Source organism: Schistocerca gregaria, chromosome 8 (assembly GCF_023897955.1).
Source record: "Schistocerca gregaria isolate iqSchGreg1 chromosome 8, iqSchGreg1.2, whole genome shotgun sequence".
NCBI classification, from domain to species: Eukaryota; Metazoa; Arthropoda; class Insecta; order Orthoptera; family Acrididae; genus Schistocerca; species Schistocerca gregaria.
Genome location: NC_064927.1, coordinates 289,420,218 through 289,433,679, shown reverse-complemented (window position 1 = coordinate 289,433,679; position 13,462 = coordinate 289,420,218). Strand labels below are relative to the sequence as shown.

The 13,462-nt window shown below is 41.2% G+C and overlaps 1 protein-coding gene across 2 annotated transcripts in view; it reads right to left on the bottom strand.

Moving 5' to 3' along the window:
- Window positions 1-13,462, bottom strand: part of LOC126284420 (flexible cuticle protein 12-like) — a 112,953-nt gene that overhangs the window by 77,445 nt on the left and 22,046 nt on the right. For both annotated transcript variants that reach the window (XM_049983336.1, XM_049983335.1), the window contains exon 2: window positions 11,043-11,161. In XM_049983336.1, the coding sequence (XP_049839293.1) occupies window positions 11,043-11,161 (119 nt within the window). The remainder of the gene's footprint in view (window positions 1-11,042; window positions 11,162-13,462) is intronic.

The window sequence follows — 13,462 nt, the reverse complement described above, 5'->3', positions numbered from 1 at the left end:
CCTGCCGATCGCACAGTTTTGAATTTTTTCTTCCTCGGCGAGCTTGTGTGACGCCACTCCATTGACTGCCTCTTTGATTCGGGTTCAAAAAAATGCACCCATGTTTCGTCCCCGGTCACAATTTTTTTCAGAAACTCATCTCCCTCCAAACGGAAGCGCTGCAAGTGTTGGGAGGCTATTGTTTTCCTTGCCTCTTTATTCTGATCGGTTAACATTCTTGGAACCCACCGTGCACAAACTTTTGAGTACCCCAATTGTTTAATAATCGTGATCACACTGCCTTTACTAAGAGAAATAATGCGACACACTTCATCTGCAGTCACCCGACGGTCACCACGAATGATGTCATCAACTTGCTGAATGTTGTGTGGAGTCACTGCACTCACCGGCCTGCCGCTCCGCTTTTCGTCAGTCAACGGTGTTTGCCCTTCAGCTTCCTTACAACGACGAACCCATCGTCTAACAGTGCTGACATCCACTGTCACAACACCATACACCTTCTTCAGTCTTTCATGAATGCGTATGGGCGTTTCACCTTCTGCATTCAAGAATTCAATCACACAACGCTGTCTCAAACGAACATCGATGTCGGCCATCTTACAAACTTCTGCTGTGCTGCCACCTGTTGACACAGAAAGTTACTACTGCAGTGGATTGCAGAAGAAGGTTTGAGGAATGGCGCCAAATTCAAATTTTTCACTTAACTTAATTTTTTTAAGTAGAAAAAAAATGGGAGGCATTACTTTTTGACCGACCCTCGTACGTTGAAGTGAACAATGCAGCCCCGTTAAAAGACAAAGAGTAAATTTTGTGAAAAGATGCAGTGGAACATTGCTTAGCCACCAATGACTGGTGAGCGCGGCGTTTCGACAATTGGGTTAAGACGACAAGCACGTGAAATTTTTGTAGGATGGACTAGCCTTCCTCGGTGTAACTTACCATCACAGCGGTAACACATGGCGTAAAATAGGCAATGCCCCATCATCAGAATTTCGGTGGTGTTGCTGAATATGTTGGCACTATCGTATGAGAAATGTGTTGCAGTTGGGTATCAGTAATCATTGATCTTGCAACAGAGGCTTTCGCAGCCCAGCAGTACTGCCAGGATACAGGGGCTATGCCAAACGGAGAAGTGACTAGCCGCAACCACTGTTTTGAGACTCCGCCACTGTACTATATCCAGCGCTGGAATTGATGGTACAGTACTGTGGGCTTGCTGGTCCATTCCAGCAGTCACCACACTCCTGTGAGGAGACAGTGGGTCACACTCCATGCACAACAAATGCCTTTTGACAAGGAGGTGGGCGCACCCCCAACAACGCACCTTGGCTGACTGGTTGTGGTCATTCATCCAAAAGATGCTACCTCTGCAAGACTCCGCTTTGCACTGATGATATCAGGACTGCAGCTCACGCAACAGAGTGCAGGCCTGGCGCAGAGATCATACGTCAGCAAAGCAGCGCCCGAGCATGAGTTGCAGCCTGCTGGACAGACAGTGGCCGCCAGCTGACTAATTACAGGTCCACTTTTATGGGGCAGGGGCATGATTCTTTCCCACCAAGCCGCAGATCAATGTGTCAATTGGAAATAAAGTGTTTATTTTGGCAGTCGCTTCTTACTGGGACTCCTGTGTCTGCCATCTAGCCTCACAACATGGCCATTTACTTGTAAACGTTGTCACCCACAGATTCGGCTACAGTATGCTGTACCTCTGTGTCCTTCATCATGATCGCTTATTTTAGACGACTCACGCTCCTTATTTGCCTTGCCAGGTTTGTCTCAACAGTATACACAAGCGACGCTAATGCCCGCTGGCTGCTCTTGTACGTCTCACACAAACTATTCATTGACATACTCACCAAAGTTGCACTAACATCCGACCATGTCTTCCAAGTGCTTCGTCTTGTTTCTAAGGCAGTGTATATTAAGATCTAAAATATGTTAATGAGGTAAGGTGACACATTTCTCCCTAGACAGGACCATGTAGAAGAACTTTGACTCAAGTTATACGAGAATAGTTAGCCTAGCACTTGATAGATATGTGCCTAGCAGAACAGACCGTGACGGTAAAGATTCCGCGTGGTGAAGTGTAAAGAATGTTCTACAGCAACCAAACAGCTAGTAATAGGTGTAAAACGAAGCATAGGTCTCTAGATAGAGAGAGGCAAATCGAGTGATATTTGGCTGTCACGAGGCTTATTCGTGAAGCCTTACGTTAGCAGAATACCATCAAAAGATCTGACACAAAACTCAAAGAAACTTTAGTGAAACTGATTATAACAAAATAAAAGCAGAAAAGCGAAACTCCGTTTTCAAATTATCTTTTGCAACCAAAACATCTAGGAATACTGCCCCAATTATTGCATAGTTTCCATGATGAGTGATACTAATATCTGTGTCAGTACTGTTGAAAAACAACTGAAACTGCAAAACTGAAGAGACCTTCAGGGCTCGACAAAATCCCTGTCAGATTCTATACCAGCTCAGCCCCTGCTTCCACCCTAATGTACGGTGGTATACGTGGAACAAGAAACCGTGGCAGATGCTTGGAATAAAGAGTAAAGTCACACCCATCTGCAAGAAGGGTAGCGGAAGTGATCAACAAAACTAACGGCCAGTGTTAACGAAATTTATTTGTTATTCTAGAATCTTACAATACATTATATTCACAAATGTAATGAGGCATCTTGAACAGGATGGCCTTTCCCTTAATAACCATCATGGATTCCTAAAATATCACTCATCTGGAACCCAATTCGCTTTTATCGCATGGCACATTGAAAGCCGCTGATCAAGGGTTCAGGCTGATGTAGTATCATTTTGATTTTTGAACAATATTTGACCCGGCAGCATCTAGGCTTACGAATATTATCGGAAGTTATACCGCATGTGGTATAAACCTAAAGTTGTGAGCGGATTGAGGATTTCTGATAGGGAGGACGCAACATGTTATTTTGGATGTGGAGCAATCGCTAGAAGTAGAGGTGGTTTCTGGTGTGCTCTAGGAAAGTGTGTTGTGACCCTAACTGTTCCTGTTCCGTATTAATTACTTTAATAGTAACCTGAGAGTTTTCGTAGGTGAAGTGCTTACTTTTAACGACGTACAGCCTGGAAGTAAGTGAACAATATTCAGTCACGCCTTGACAACATTTTAAAGCAGAGATAATCAATATGTTCTAAATGTTCAGAAATGTATAATTCTGCAATTTACGAAACGAAAAGAAACAACATATTGTCTTATGAATACAAAATCAGTGATTCATAGCTGTAAACTGTCACCGTGTCCAAATACACGGGTGTAAAAAATTTGCAGCGATATGAAATGGAATGATGTAAGTATCGCAGGTGCCTAACATCGGTTCATTGGTAGAAACCTAGGGAAGTGCAATGTCTACAATTTGATTGCTTACAAAACATGTGTGCGACCAACCTTAGAGTATTTCAGTGGCCAGTGGTTAAATTTTCATACAAATGTAACCCTGTTTGACAAATACAGAGACATAAAGCTAAAACACAGTTCATTTTCTTCCTCATAATGCAAATCAGAAAGAATAAAAAAGATTGAAAGCTTATAGAGGACATAGGGAGAAGTTTCCTTGGCGTAGAGAGACAACTGAAGCAGTTGCAAAAGTACGAGTCACAAAGTTCGTATAGAAACCTCGTTTGGCTTCTCAAAAAGTACTCTACAGCACTGGGCCTTACCTAACTCGCAGTTATCGCAAATCTCTCGCCAAAGGCAAAGTCCGAAGAGACTAGAGTAAAACGCAGGTGACTCTTGTGTGTAAGAAGGGAAAAAGGACGAAGGCTTTTAGAAAGTATCGCTCTTGAGAAACTCAGCTTGCCCTTCCTCACACGATACACTGCAAGCTACGGATGAAGGGCAACAAGCAGATTCCATGTTTCTAGATTTTCAGAAATCGTTAAAAAAGGTACGAATATGTAGAATAGGTTCACAGACATGTAAGTGGCTCGAGTTCTTCGTAAGTTAGAGAACAAAATATGTTGTCCAAGACGGCGAGTGTACATCAGAGTCAAGGGTATCGTCAGAAGAGGCCCAGGGAAGAGTGATAGCACATTCTCTGTGTACAAAAATGATTTGGCAGTCAGGGTGGAAGGAATCTGAGGCTATTTTCTGATGATGCTGCAGTGTACAGTAGGGTGTCGAAGCTGAGTGACTATAGATGGATACGAGATGACTTAGACAAAATTTCTAGTTAGTGTGATGAATGGCAGCTAGCTTTAAATGTATAAAAACGTAAGTGAATGAGGATGAGTAGGAAACACAAACCCGTAACGCCCGGACACAGCATTAGTAGCGCCCTGCTTGACGCAGCCACGCAATTTTAATATCTCGGACGCAACGTTGCAAAGTGACATGAAATAAAACATGCAAATGAGGACTGTGCTAGGAAATGTGAACGGTAGACTCCGGTTTATTGGGAGTATTCTCGGTAAGTACGGTTCATTAATAAAGGAGACAATTTAAAACGCTAGTGCAAGGAGTGGTGCAGTGGTGAGTATGTGGACGCAATTCGTGAAACCTGTGGTTCAAATCTCCATGTGGTCATCCAGACTTAGGTTTACACTCAATTTTCATAAATGCCTTAAGGTAGATGTCGGGATGGTTCTTTTGAATGGGAACGGCGATTTCACTTCCATACATTTTCCAAATCGGAGATTCTACCTGTAATTAATCGTCGTCGAGGGGACCGTATGTTCTAATCTTCCTTTTTCACAACGAGAACACTATTGGGTGACCACAATTGCAATGTATCCTTTTTTGTTATTCTCAACTGACATCCCATATCGGTGTACAGTTAAAGCAAGAAGTAGGTCTTTTGGAAGAGTCCTGAAGGCGAATTGCATTGGGTAGTCACTCTACTTCTTAGTCTTTTCTCTCTTTACCCAACTATGCTTGACTATGAGCAGAAGCGTAATTGGATGTGATTTAATGACGAATCTATTAGCGTGTTGCGATCTATGCGGTTACTGATTACTTAACAGGAGCAGAAATGTAGGTCGAGGTGCGGAAAGGTCGCTGCGGTAGACCAACGGATCGTGCTACTCGCAAGAGCGACTGTGATGTAACACTGGAGTCACTAAACAATCTAAAGACAAAGTAATGACAGCCTTACAGTATTCCCTGCTCCTGAATGATGGCACGGAATAAACCGAAATTAGAGCGAAAATCTGAAAGTACTGTTGACATACTTTTGTAAGAAATGCTGAGGTAGAGTGTAAAAATAAAGGTAAAATAATTTCCAGATGTTACAGAAAATAATAAAAGGCTGATAGTAAGACCTTAAAGAAAGTAAAAAGTTTTACTCTTTAGCAAAGTAAAGCGCTGCTAGGAAAGGTCGACTTGTGAGCTAAGTAAAATGTTATTAAAATTGATGCGGGTTACATCTAAGTGCGGCATTTAGTGAACAAAGGTACATGCTTTGTCAAACCGAGGGTATTATGAAAAATCAGGAAATTATTTACATGCAACAAATCGTACATTTCTTTCCTTACCCATTGACCTGGATGCTCCCGTCGTCTATAAGACAATCTTAACTTTTCAGAATCATAAAATTTGACAATTATTTCAAAAATATTTGGATTAGTGTTACGTAAAAGAGAAAAAAAAAATTTACGAAAAGTTCATGTCTCTACGGATCAGCGATAAATATTGATAATTCGATTTCTAAAACTATATGAAAATTTAATAATCATGTTGTTGTTGTTGTTGTCTTCAGTCCTGAGACTGGTTTGATGCAGCTCTCCATGCTACTCTATCCTGTGCAAGCTGCTTCATCTCCCAGTACCTACTGCAACCTACATCCTTCTGAATCTGCTTAGTGTACTCATCTCTCGGTCTCCCTCTACGATTTTTACCCTCCACGCTGCCCTCCAATGCTAAATTTGTGATCCCTTGATGCCTCAAAACATGTCCTACCAACCGATCCCTTCTTCTAGTCAAGTTGTGCCACAAACTTCTCTTCTCCCCAATCCTATTCAATACCTCCTCATTACTTACGTGATCTATCCACCTTATCTTCAGTATTCTTCTGTAGCACCACATTTCAAAAGCTTCTATTCTCTTCTTGTCCAAACTAGTTATCGTCCATGTTTCACTTCCATACATGGCTACACTCCAAACAAATACTTTCAGAAACGACTTCCTGATACATAAATCTATATTCGATGTTAACAAATTTCTCTTCTTCAGAAACGCTTTCCTTGCCATTGCCAGTCTATATTTTATATCCTCTCTACTTCGACCATCATCAGTTATTTTACTTCCTAAATAGCAAAACTCCTTTACTACTTTAAGTGTCTCACTTCCTAATCTAATTCCCTCAGCATCACCCGATTTAATTTGACTACATTCCATTATCCTCGTTTTGCTTTTGTTAATGTTCATCTTATATCCTCCTTTCAAGACACTGTCCATTCCGTTCAACTGCTCTTCCAAGTCCTTTGCCGTCTCTGACAGAATTACAATGTCATCGGCGAACCTCAAAGTTTTTACTTTGTCTCCATGAATTTTAATACCTACTCCAAATTTTTCTTTTGTTTCCTTTACTGCTTGCTCAATATACAGATTGAATAACATCGGGGAGAGGCTACAACCCTGTCTCACTCCTTTCCCAACCACTGCTTCCCTATCATGCCCCTCGACTCTTATTACTGCCATCTGGTTTCTGTACAAATTATAAATAGCCTTTCGCTCCCTGTATTTTACCCCTGCCACTTTTAGAATTTGAAAAAGAGTATTCCAGTCAACATTGTCAAAAGCTTTCTCTAAGTCTACAAATGCTAGAAACGTAGGTTTGCCTTTTCTTAATCTTTCTTCTAAGATAAGTCGTAAGGTCAGTATTGCCTCACGTGTTCCAACATTTCGACGGAATCCAAACTGATCCTCCCCGAGGTCTGCATCTACCAGTTTCTCCATTCGTCTGTAAAGAATTCGCGTTAATATTTTGCAGCCGTGGCTTATTAAACTGATAGTTCGGTAATTTTCACATCTGTCAGCACCTGCTTTCTTTGGGATTGGAATTATTATATTCTTCTTGAAGTCTGAGGGTATTTCGCCTGTCTCATACATCTTGCTCACCAGCTGGTAGAGTTTTGTCATGACTGGCTCTCCCAAGGCCGTCAGTAGTTCTAATGGAATGTTGTCTACTCCGGGGGCCTTGTTTCGACTCAGGTCTTTCAGTGCTCTGTCAAACTCTTCACGCAGTATCGTATCTCCCATTTCGTCTTCATCTACATCCTCTTCCATTTCCATAATATTGTCCTCAAGTACATCGCCCTTGTATAAACCTTCTATATACTCCTTCCACCTTTCTGCCTTCCCTTCTTTGCCTAGAACTGGGCTGCCATCTGAGCTCTTGATATTCATACACGTGGTTCTCTTCTCTCCAAAGGTCTCTTTAATTTTCCTGTAGGCAGTATCTATCTTACCCCTAGTGAGATAAGCTTCTACATCCTTACATTTGTCCTCTAGCCATCCCTGTTTAGCCATTTTGCACTTCTTGTCGATCTCATTTTTGAGACGTTTGTATTCCTTTTTGCCTGCTTCATTTACTGCATTTTTTATATTTTCTCCTTTCATCAATTAAATTCAATATTTCTTCTGTTACCCAAGGATTTCTAGCAGCCCTCGTCTTTGTACCTACTTTATCCTCTGCTGCCTTCACTACTACATCCCTCAGAGCTACCCATTCTTCTTCTACTGTATTTCTTTCCCCTATTCCTGTCAATTGTTCCCTTATGCTCTCTCTGAAACTCTGTACAACCTCTGGTTCTTTCAGTTTATCCAGGTCCCATCTCCTTAATTTCCCACATTTTTGCAGTTTCTTCTGTTTTAATCTACAGGGCATAACCAATAGATTGTGGTCAGAGTCCACATCTGCCCCTGGAAATGTCTTACAACTTAAAACCTGGTTCCTAAATCTCTGTCTTACCATTATATAATCTATCTGGTACCTTTTAGTATCTCCAGGGTTCTTCCACGTATACAACCTTCTTTCATGATTCTTAAACCAAGTGTTAGCTATGATTAAGTTGTGCTCTGTGCAAAATTCTACTAGGCGGCTTCCTCTTTCATTTCGTAGCCCCAATCCATATTCACCTACTATGTTTCCTTCTATCCCTTTTCCTACACTCGAATTCCAGTCACCCATTACTATTAAATTTTCGTCTCCCTTCACTATCTGAATAATTTCTTTTATTTCATCGTACATTTCTTCAATTTCTTCATCATCTGCAGAGCTAGTTGGCATATAAACTTGTACTACTGTAGTAGGTGTGGGCTTCGTATCTATCTTGGCCACAATAATGCGTTCACTATGCTGTTTGTAGTAGCTTACCCGCATTCCTATTTTCCTATTCATTATTAAACCTACTCCTGCATTACCCCTATTTGATTTTGTGTTTATAACCCTGTAGTCACCTGACCAGAAGTCTTGTTTCTCCTGCCACCGAACTTCACTAATTCCCACTATATCTAACTTTAACCTATCCATTTCCCTTTTTAAATTTTCTAACCTACCTGCCCGATTAAGGGATCTGACATTCCACGCTCCGATCCGTAGAACGCCAGTTTTCTTTCTCCTGATAACGACATCCTCCTGAGTAGTCCCCGCCCGGAGATCCGAATGGGGGACTATTTTACCTCCGGAATATTTTACCCAAGAGGATGCCATCATCATTTAATCATACAGTAAAGCTGCATGTCCTCGGGAAAAATTACGGCTGTAGTTTCCCCTTGCTTTCAGCCGTTCGCAGTACCAGCACAGCAAGGCCGTTTTGGTTAATGTTGCAAGGTCAGATCAGTCAATCATCCAGACTGTTGCCCCTGCAACTACTGAAAAGGCTGCTGCCCCTCTTCAGGAACCACACGTTTGTCTGGCCTCTCAACAGATACCCCTCCGTTGTGGTTGCACCTACGGTACGGCCATCTGTATCGCTGAGGCACGCAAGCCTCCCCACCAACGGCAAGGTCCATGGTTCATGGGAGGTTAATAATCATAGAGAATAGGAACACTGTGGTAGGGGAAGGGACTGCAGAGTGGGTTACTGGACAACGTGGACTCAGTTATAGTAAATGGGGCTGAAGTAAGGGAAAGTAGAATCCTGCAGTACAGTTCAGCTGGTAATAGGATGGGAACAGATGAAGTAAACGGAAAAGTTACATGAGAAACTGAGTTTGGTAATAAAATGAGAGGGCAGTAAAGCTCAATGAGTTCTGCAACAAATTTCAGCTATTAGTAACAAATACACTGTTCAAAAATTACAAGAAGACGTGGTCCACCTGAGAAAGAACTGTATATATTGCAGCACACAAAATTGATTCCATCTTAGCATGACACACATCTACATCCCAAAATGTTATACTAGTTTGTAGGGCTTCATCAGCAGCAGACACAGACTCGGATCACAATATAATTATAGTTATGGGTAGGATGATGTTTGGGGGAATTGTCAGGAAGAATCAAAGTTTAATGAAGTGGCATAGTGCGTTTCTGAGGAATGATGATGTATTTTTGAAGCTCTCTAAAAATACTGCTATAGTGAATACTACAGTACTTAGTTCACTTGAAGATATATGGACGTCTCCAAAAACAAATTGTAGAACTTGGTACAGGGAAAGTAGATATAAACAAAAATTTGGGTATGTGATTACATCACTTGATTGGCGAAAGATGAAGGTAAGAGTATCTTGAGATTGATGGTTGCATGGAAACGAAGAAAACTACGTAGTGCTAAGGATTTAGATTAGCTTTCTGTAGATGAGAGGATCACATCTGTATCTGACTATTTACATTTATGTCTACCGAGCGAGGTGGCGCAGTGGTTAGCACACCGGACTCGCATTGGGGCGGACGATGGTTCAATCACGCGTCCAGGCGTATGCCGGGATGGTTCCTTCCCCGTCCTTCCCTAATCCGATGAGACCGATGACCTTGTAGTTTGGTCTCTTCCCCCAAAACAACACAACCCAACATTTATGTCTCCTGTGGTCTCCTTCGAAAACTACATATCTATTATCCTTTTACGCACTTTAACATACAGTCCGTCCCCAATTATTTGGGAACCTTACCTTCGACGGGAAGTTGAAATATACTTTATTTTTTCGGTCTACGAAAAGCTGGAGAGGTGTTTCATCATGACAGAGTAACTGAGAGTGGGAGGACACATGTTTTTGCAATGGCTGCAACAAAGTTACAGCATCTATTTTGAGATATTTGTATAGTGTTTTATAAAAGTTCACACGAAAATGGACAACTATTATCATATCCGCAAAACCTCGTGCATTCTCGAGAAGTGATCAAATGCCAGCAATCGATTCCCTTAAATAAATTACGTGCGATACCTAACTTAAGCATATTACTATAACTCCAAAAAACAATTTGCGGTCCTCCCGATTACACGACTTGGTCGTATCATGTAGGAAATATGGAACTAATAAATGTCAAAAGGAGAACAGCATCAGGCATAACCTGGACTCAGTAATTCACAAGAGCAGTAAGATATTTTACTCTCTGTGTTTAAACTGATTTCTAAGAATGAGTAGTAGGGGAATGTAAATCAGTATGTTTATAGCTGGTAGGCGTTAGCGTATTTGGCCGCTTAATCTGAGAAGCTCTTTCTGACGAACCACAATGAATATACAAGTAACATTGTATCTCTAAAAGCGAATGCATCAGAAACTGTCAATAGTGGCTCTACCTTTGCGACAGACTACTGAGCTTACGTCCGTTTTAACAAGTCATCGTAGGAAAACCTTTATTTAAGTGTATTAGCGTTAACTGTGATAATGAGCTGGCTGGAGTGGTCGTGTGGTTCTAGGAACAGTCTGGAACCGGGCGCCCGCTACGGTCGCAGGTTCGAATCCTGCCTCGGGCATGGATGTGTGTGATGTCCTTAGGTTGGTTACGTTTAATTAGTTCTAAGTTCTAGGCGACTGATGGCCTCAGAAGTTAAGTTGCCTACTGCTCAGAGCAATTTTTTGTGATAATGACTACCTTGTGTATAACACATTAAAGACGTACCTCCAGTGCCACGGTTCAACTCCATTGAAGTCATTCTCCAGCACCACAATGGTAGCGTCTCTCGGATTCAACTGCGGTGCTGCTAGAACAGCATTCAGGAACGCAGAAACAAGCACAATCTGAAAAACAGGTACAACACAAATGTTAACAACAAGAGAAATTCAAAACCTCTCTAAAACTCTGTCTCTCTCTCTCTCTCTCTCTCTCTCTCTCTCTCTCTCTCTCTCTCACACACACACACACACACACACACACACACACACACACATATATATATATATATATATATATATATATATATATATATATATATATATATCGGAAAGTGAGTACAAAAAAAACACATTCATACTCACACTTATTTGTGTAAGTACAATCATATTGACACCCAGTTTTTTGGGACAAAGACACTCATGTGATAAACGAATGGCATAGTGAACCAGCACTTGGCTTTCCTTTTCTTGTCACCTTTGATGGACCAGTTTGTTGTTAACAGACATTATCGTCTTTTTTAATTCTTTTAATTCCATCACTTTAGTGATCTATCTCAATAAGAATTAATTCTACACAGATGTCCGTCTGTAAATTTGAAAGGATTATTATACATAGATGAAAATCGCATGCATGTGTAACTCAGTAAAAGGGATTAAAGTAGCAAATCAAGAACTACCAAAGTTAAATAAATACCTCTAAGACAGTTTGCATTGTGTGCAAAGGTAACTGTCATTCCCACCTTAAGTGAAACTTATGGCTGTAGCAGTTTTGCGGTTGCAACACTAAAAAATAATTCGTTATGATGTCCAGGAATAGAGAACAGCAGTTAATCTTTGTATGCGAAACTGTTCTTTAGAGTGTTCTTCACAAAAAGATATCTTTTCGCCTTCGTGATTTCAACAACTGCTGAGGAAGAGCTCTTCGATGTGGAGTAATCAATTAGTCCTTAAAGAGCCCGGGAAGTATTTGGACACACAACAAGGCTCTATACTGAGATTTTTTAACTGCGCGATAAACTATTCTTTATTGCAACAATCATGGCAATGAGCCGTCTAATATTACTCAATCGTTTGATGCTAATCCGGTTGACAAAAACATTTGCTTGAATTGAGACTTTTTTGCATGACGCTGTTTTTTCTTTTAAATAAACTGTTTCACTTCTACATATTAGCCATTTCCCTTCATTAGTGAGAAGCTGAACTATAGCATTTAATGTTCTACGCAGCCATGTGCAAAGAATAACATATGGGAACACGCCTAGTAAAAATAACTAACGGCTAAGAGAGCTGTGAAGTCTTAAAGGGTGAATGAAAAAGCTCAACCTATAAGCAGAATTTATCACCATACCATTATGCAAAACACTTTAAATTAGATCAGCATAACTCTTGAGTTGAAAAGCACGTTGCATTTCTTTCACTTTACAGGAGGTGTTTCACAATTCCTGTTACAGGTGTCCAGGGTTTTTAGAGGGGACTTAGGGACTCAGTAGATAATGTTTCCAACACATATCAGCAAATATATCTTTTCGATATAATGTGATTATGAAGTGGAAACACCAAGACACAACCACAGTTAAACCTAAACGACGTAGACACCATATACTGACCGACAGAGACCGTTGCCGTGGTTGTAAGAAACCATGTACTGGTTGAAGAAACCATCCGTGAGCTACAAAGTGCTGCCAGTAGTCCAACTACCTCATTGCTTGAGCTCAAGTAGTAAAAAAAAGATGTGGTACAATCAGCTAATTATAAGCCACGCACTTGTGTAAACAGTGCTAAGCCACGCTCGAGGGTATGTGAAGACTGACACCACTAGTCGGTGGGTGACGGAACACGAATGATTTTGATTGGTACATCACGTTGTTCCCTGTAGCAATACGATGGAAGGTTTTGGATTCGTCCGATACCTGGAGAACGTTATTCACCTTCATGTGCAATGACAGCTGGGAAGTACAGAGTAGGTGGGGGCAGAATATAGGAGTGTTTCTCGTGGTCATGGTGTGGTTTACTTGTTGCATTTAAGAAAACGTTAAATACAGAAGGATATGAACACATAGCGTTGTGTGCAACGTTCAGCACAGAAAAAGTTCGGAGATGATATCTATTTGTATCCGCACGACGATCCACACCATCGTAAAGCAGCATCTGTGAGACAGTGCTACGTGGACAACAACATTCCTTGAATGGATTGGCCTGCCCCGAGTCCCGATCTTGAACACTTCTGGGATGAGTTAAAACGTCGCGTTTGTTGAAAGTGTCCACAGCGGAGTTTTAACCTTCACAACCCCATACTGTGTCCAGTAATAAGTGTCTGGATACTTTCCGTCGGATAGTGCGTGAATGCTTAAATTATGTGCCAGTATTACTCAGTCATTAAAAGCGAGTCATATCAAACTAATTACAGATCAGAGCTACATACGCAGT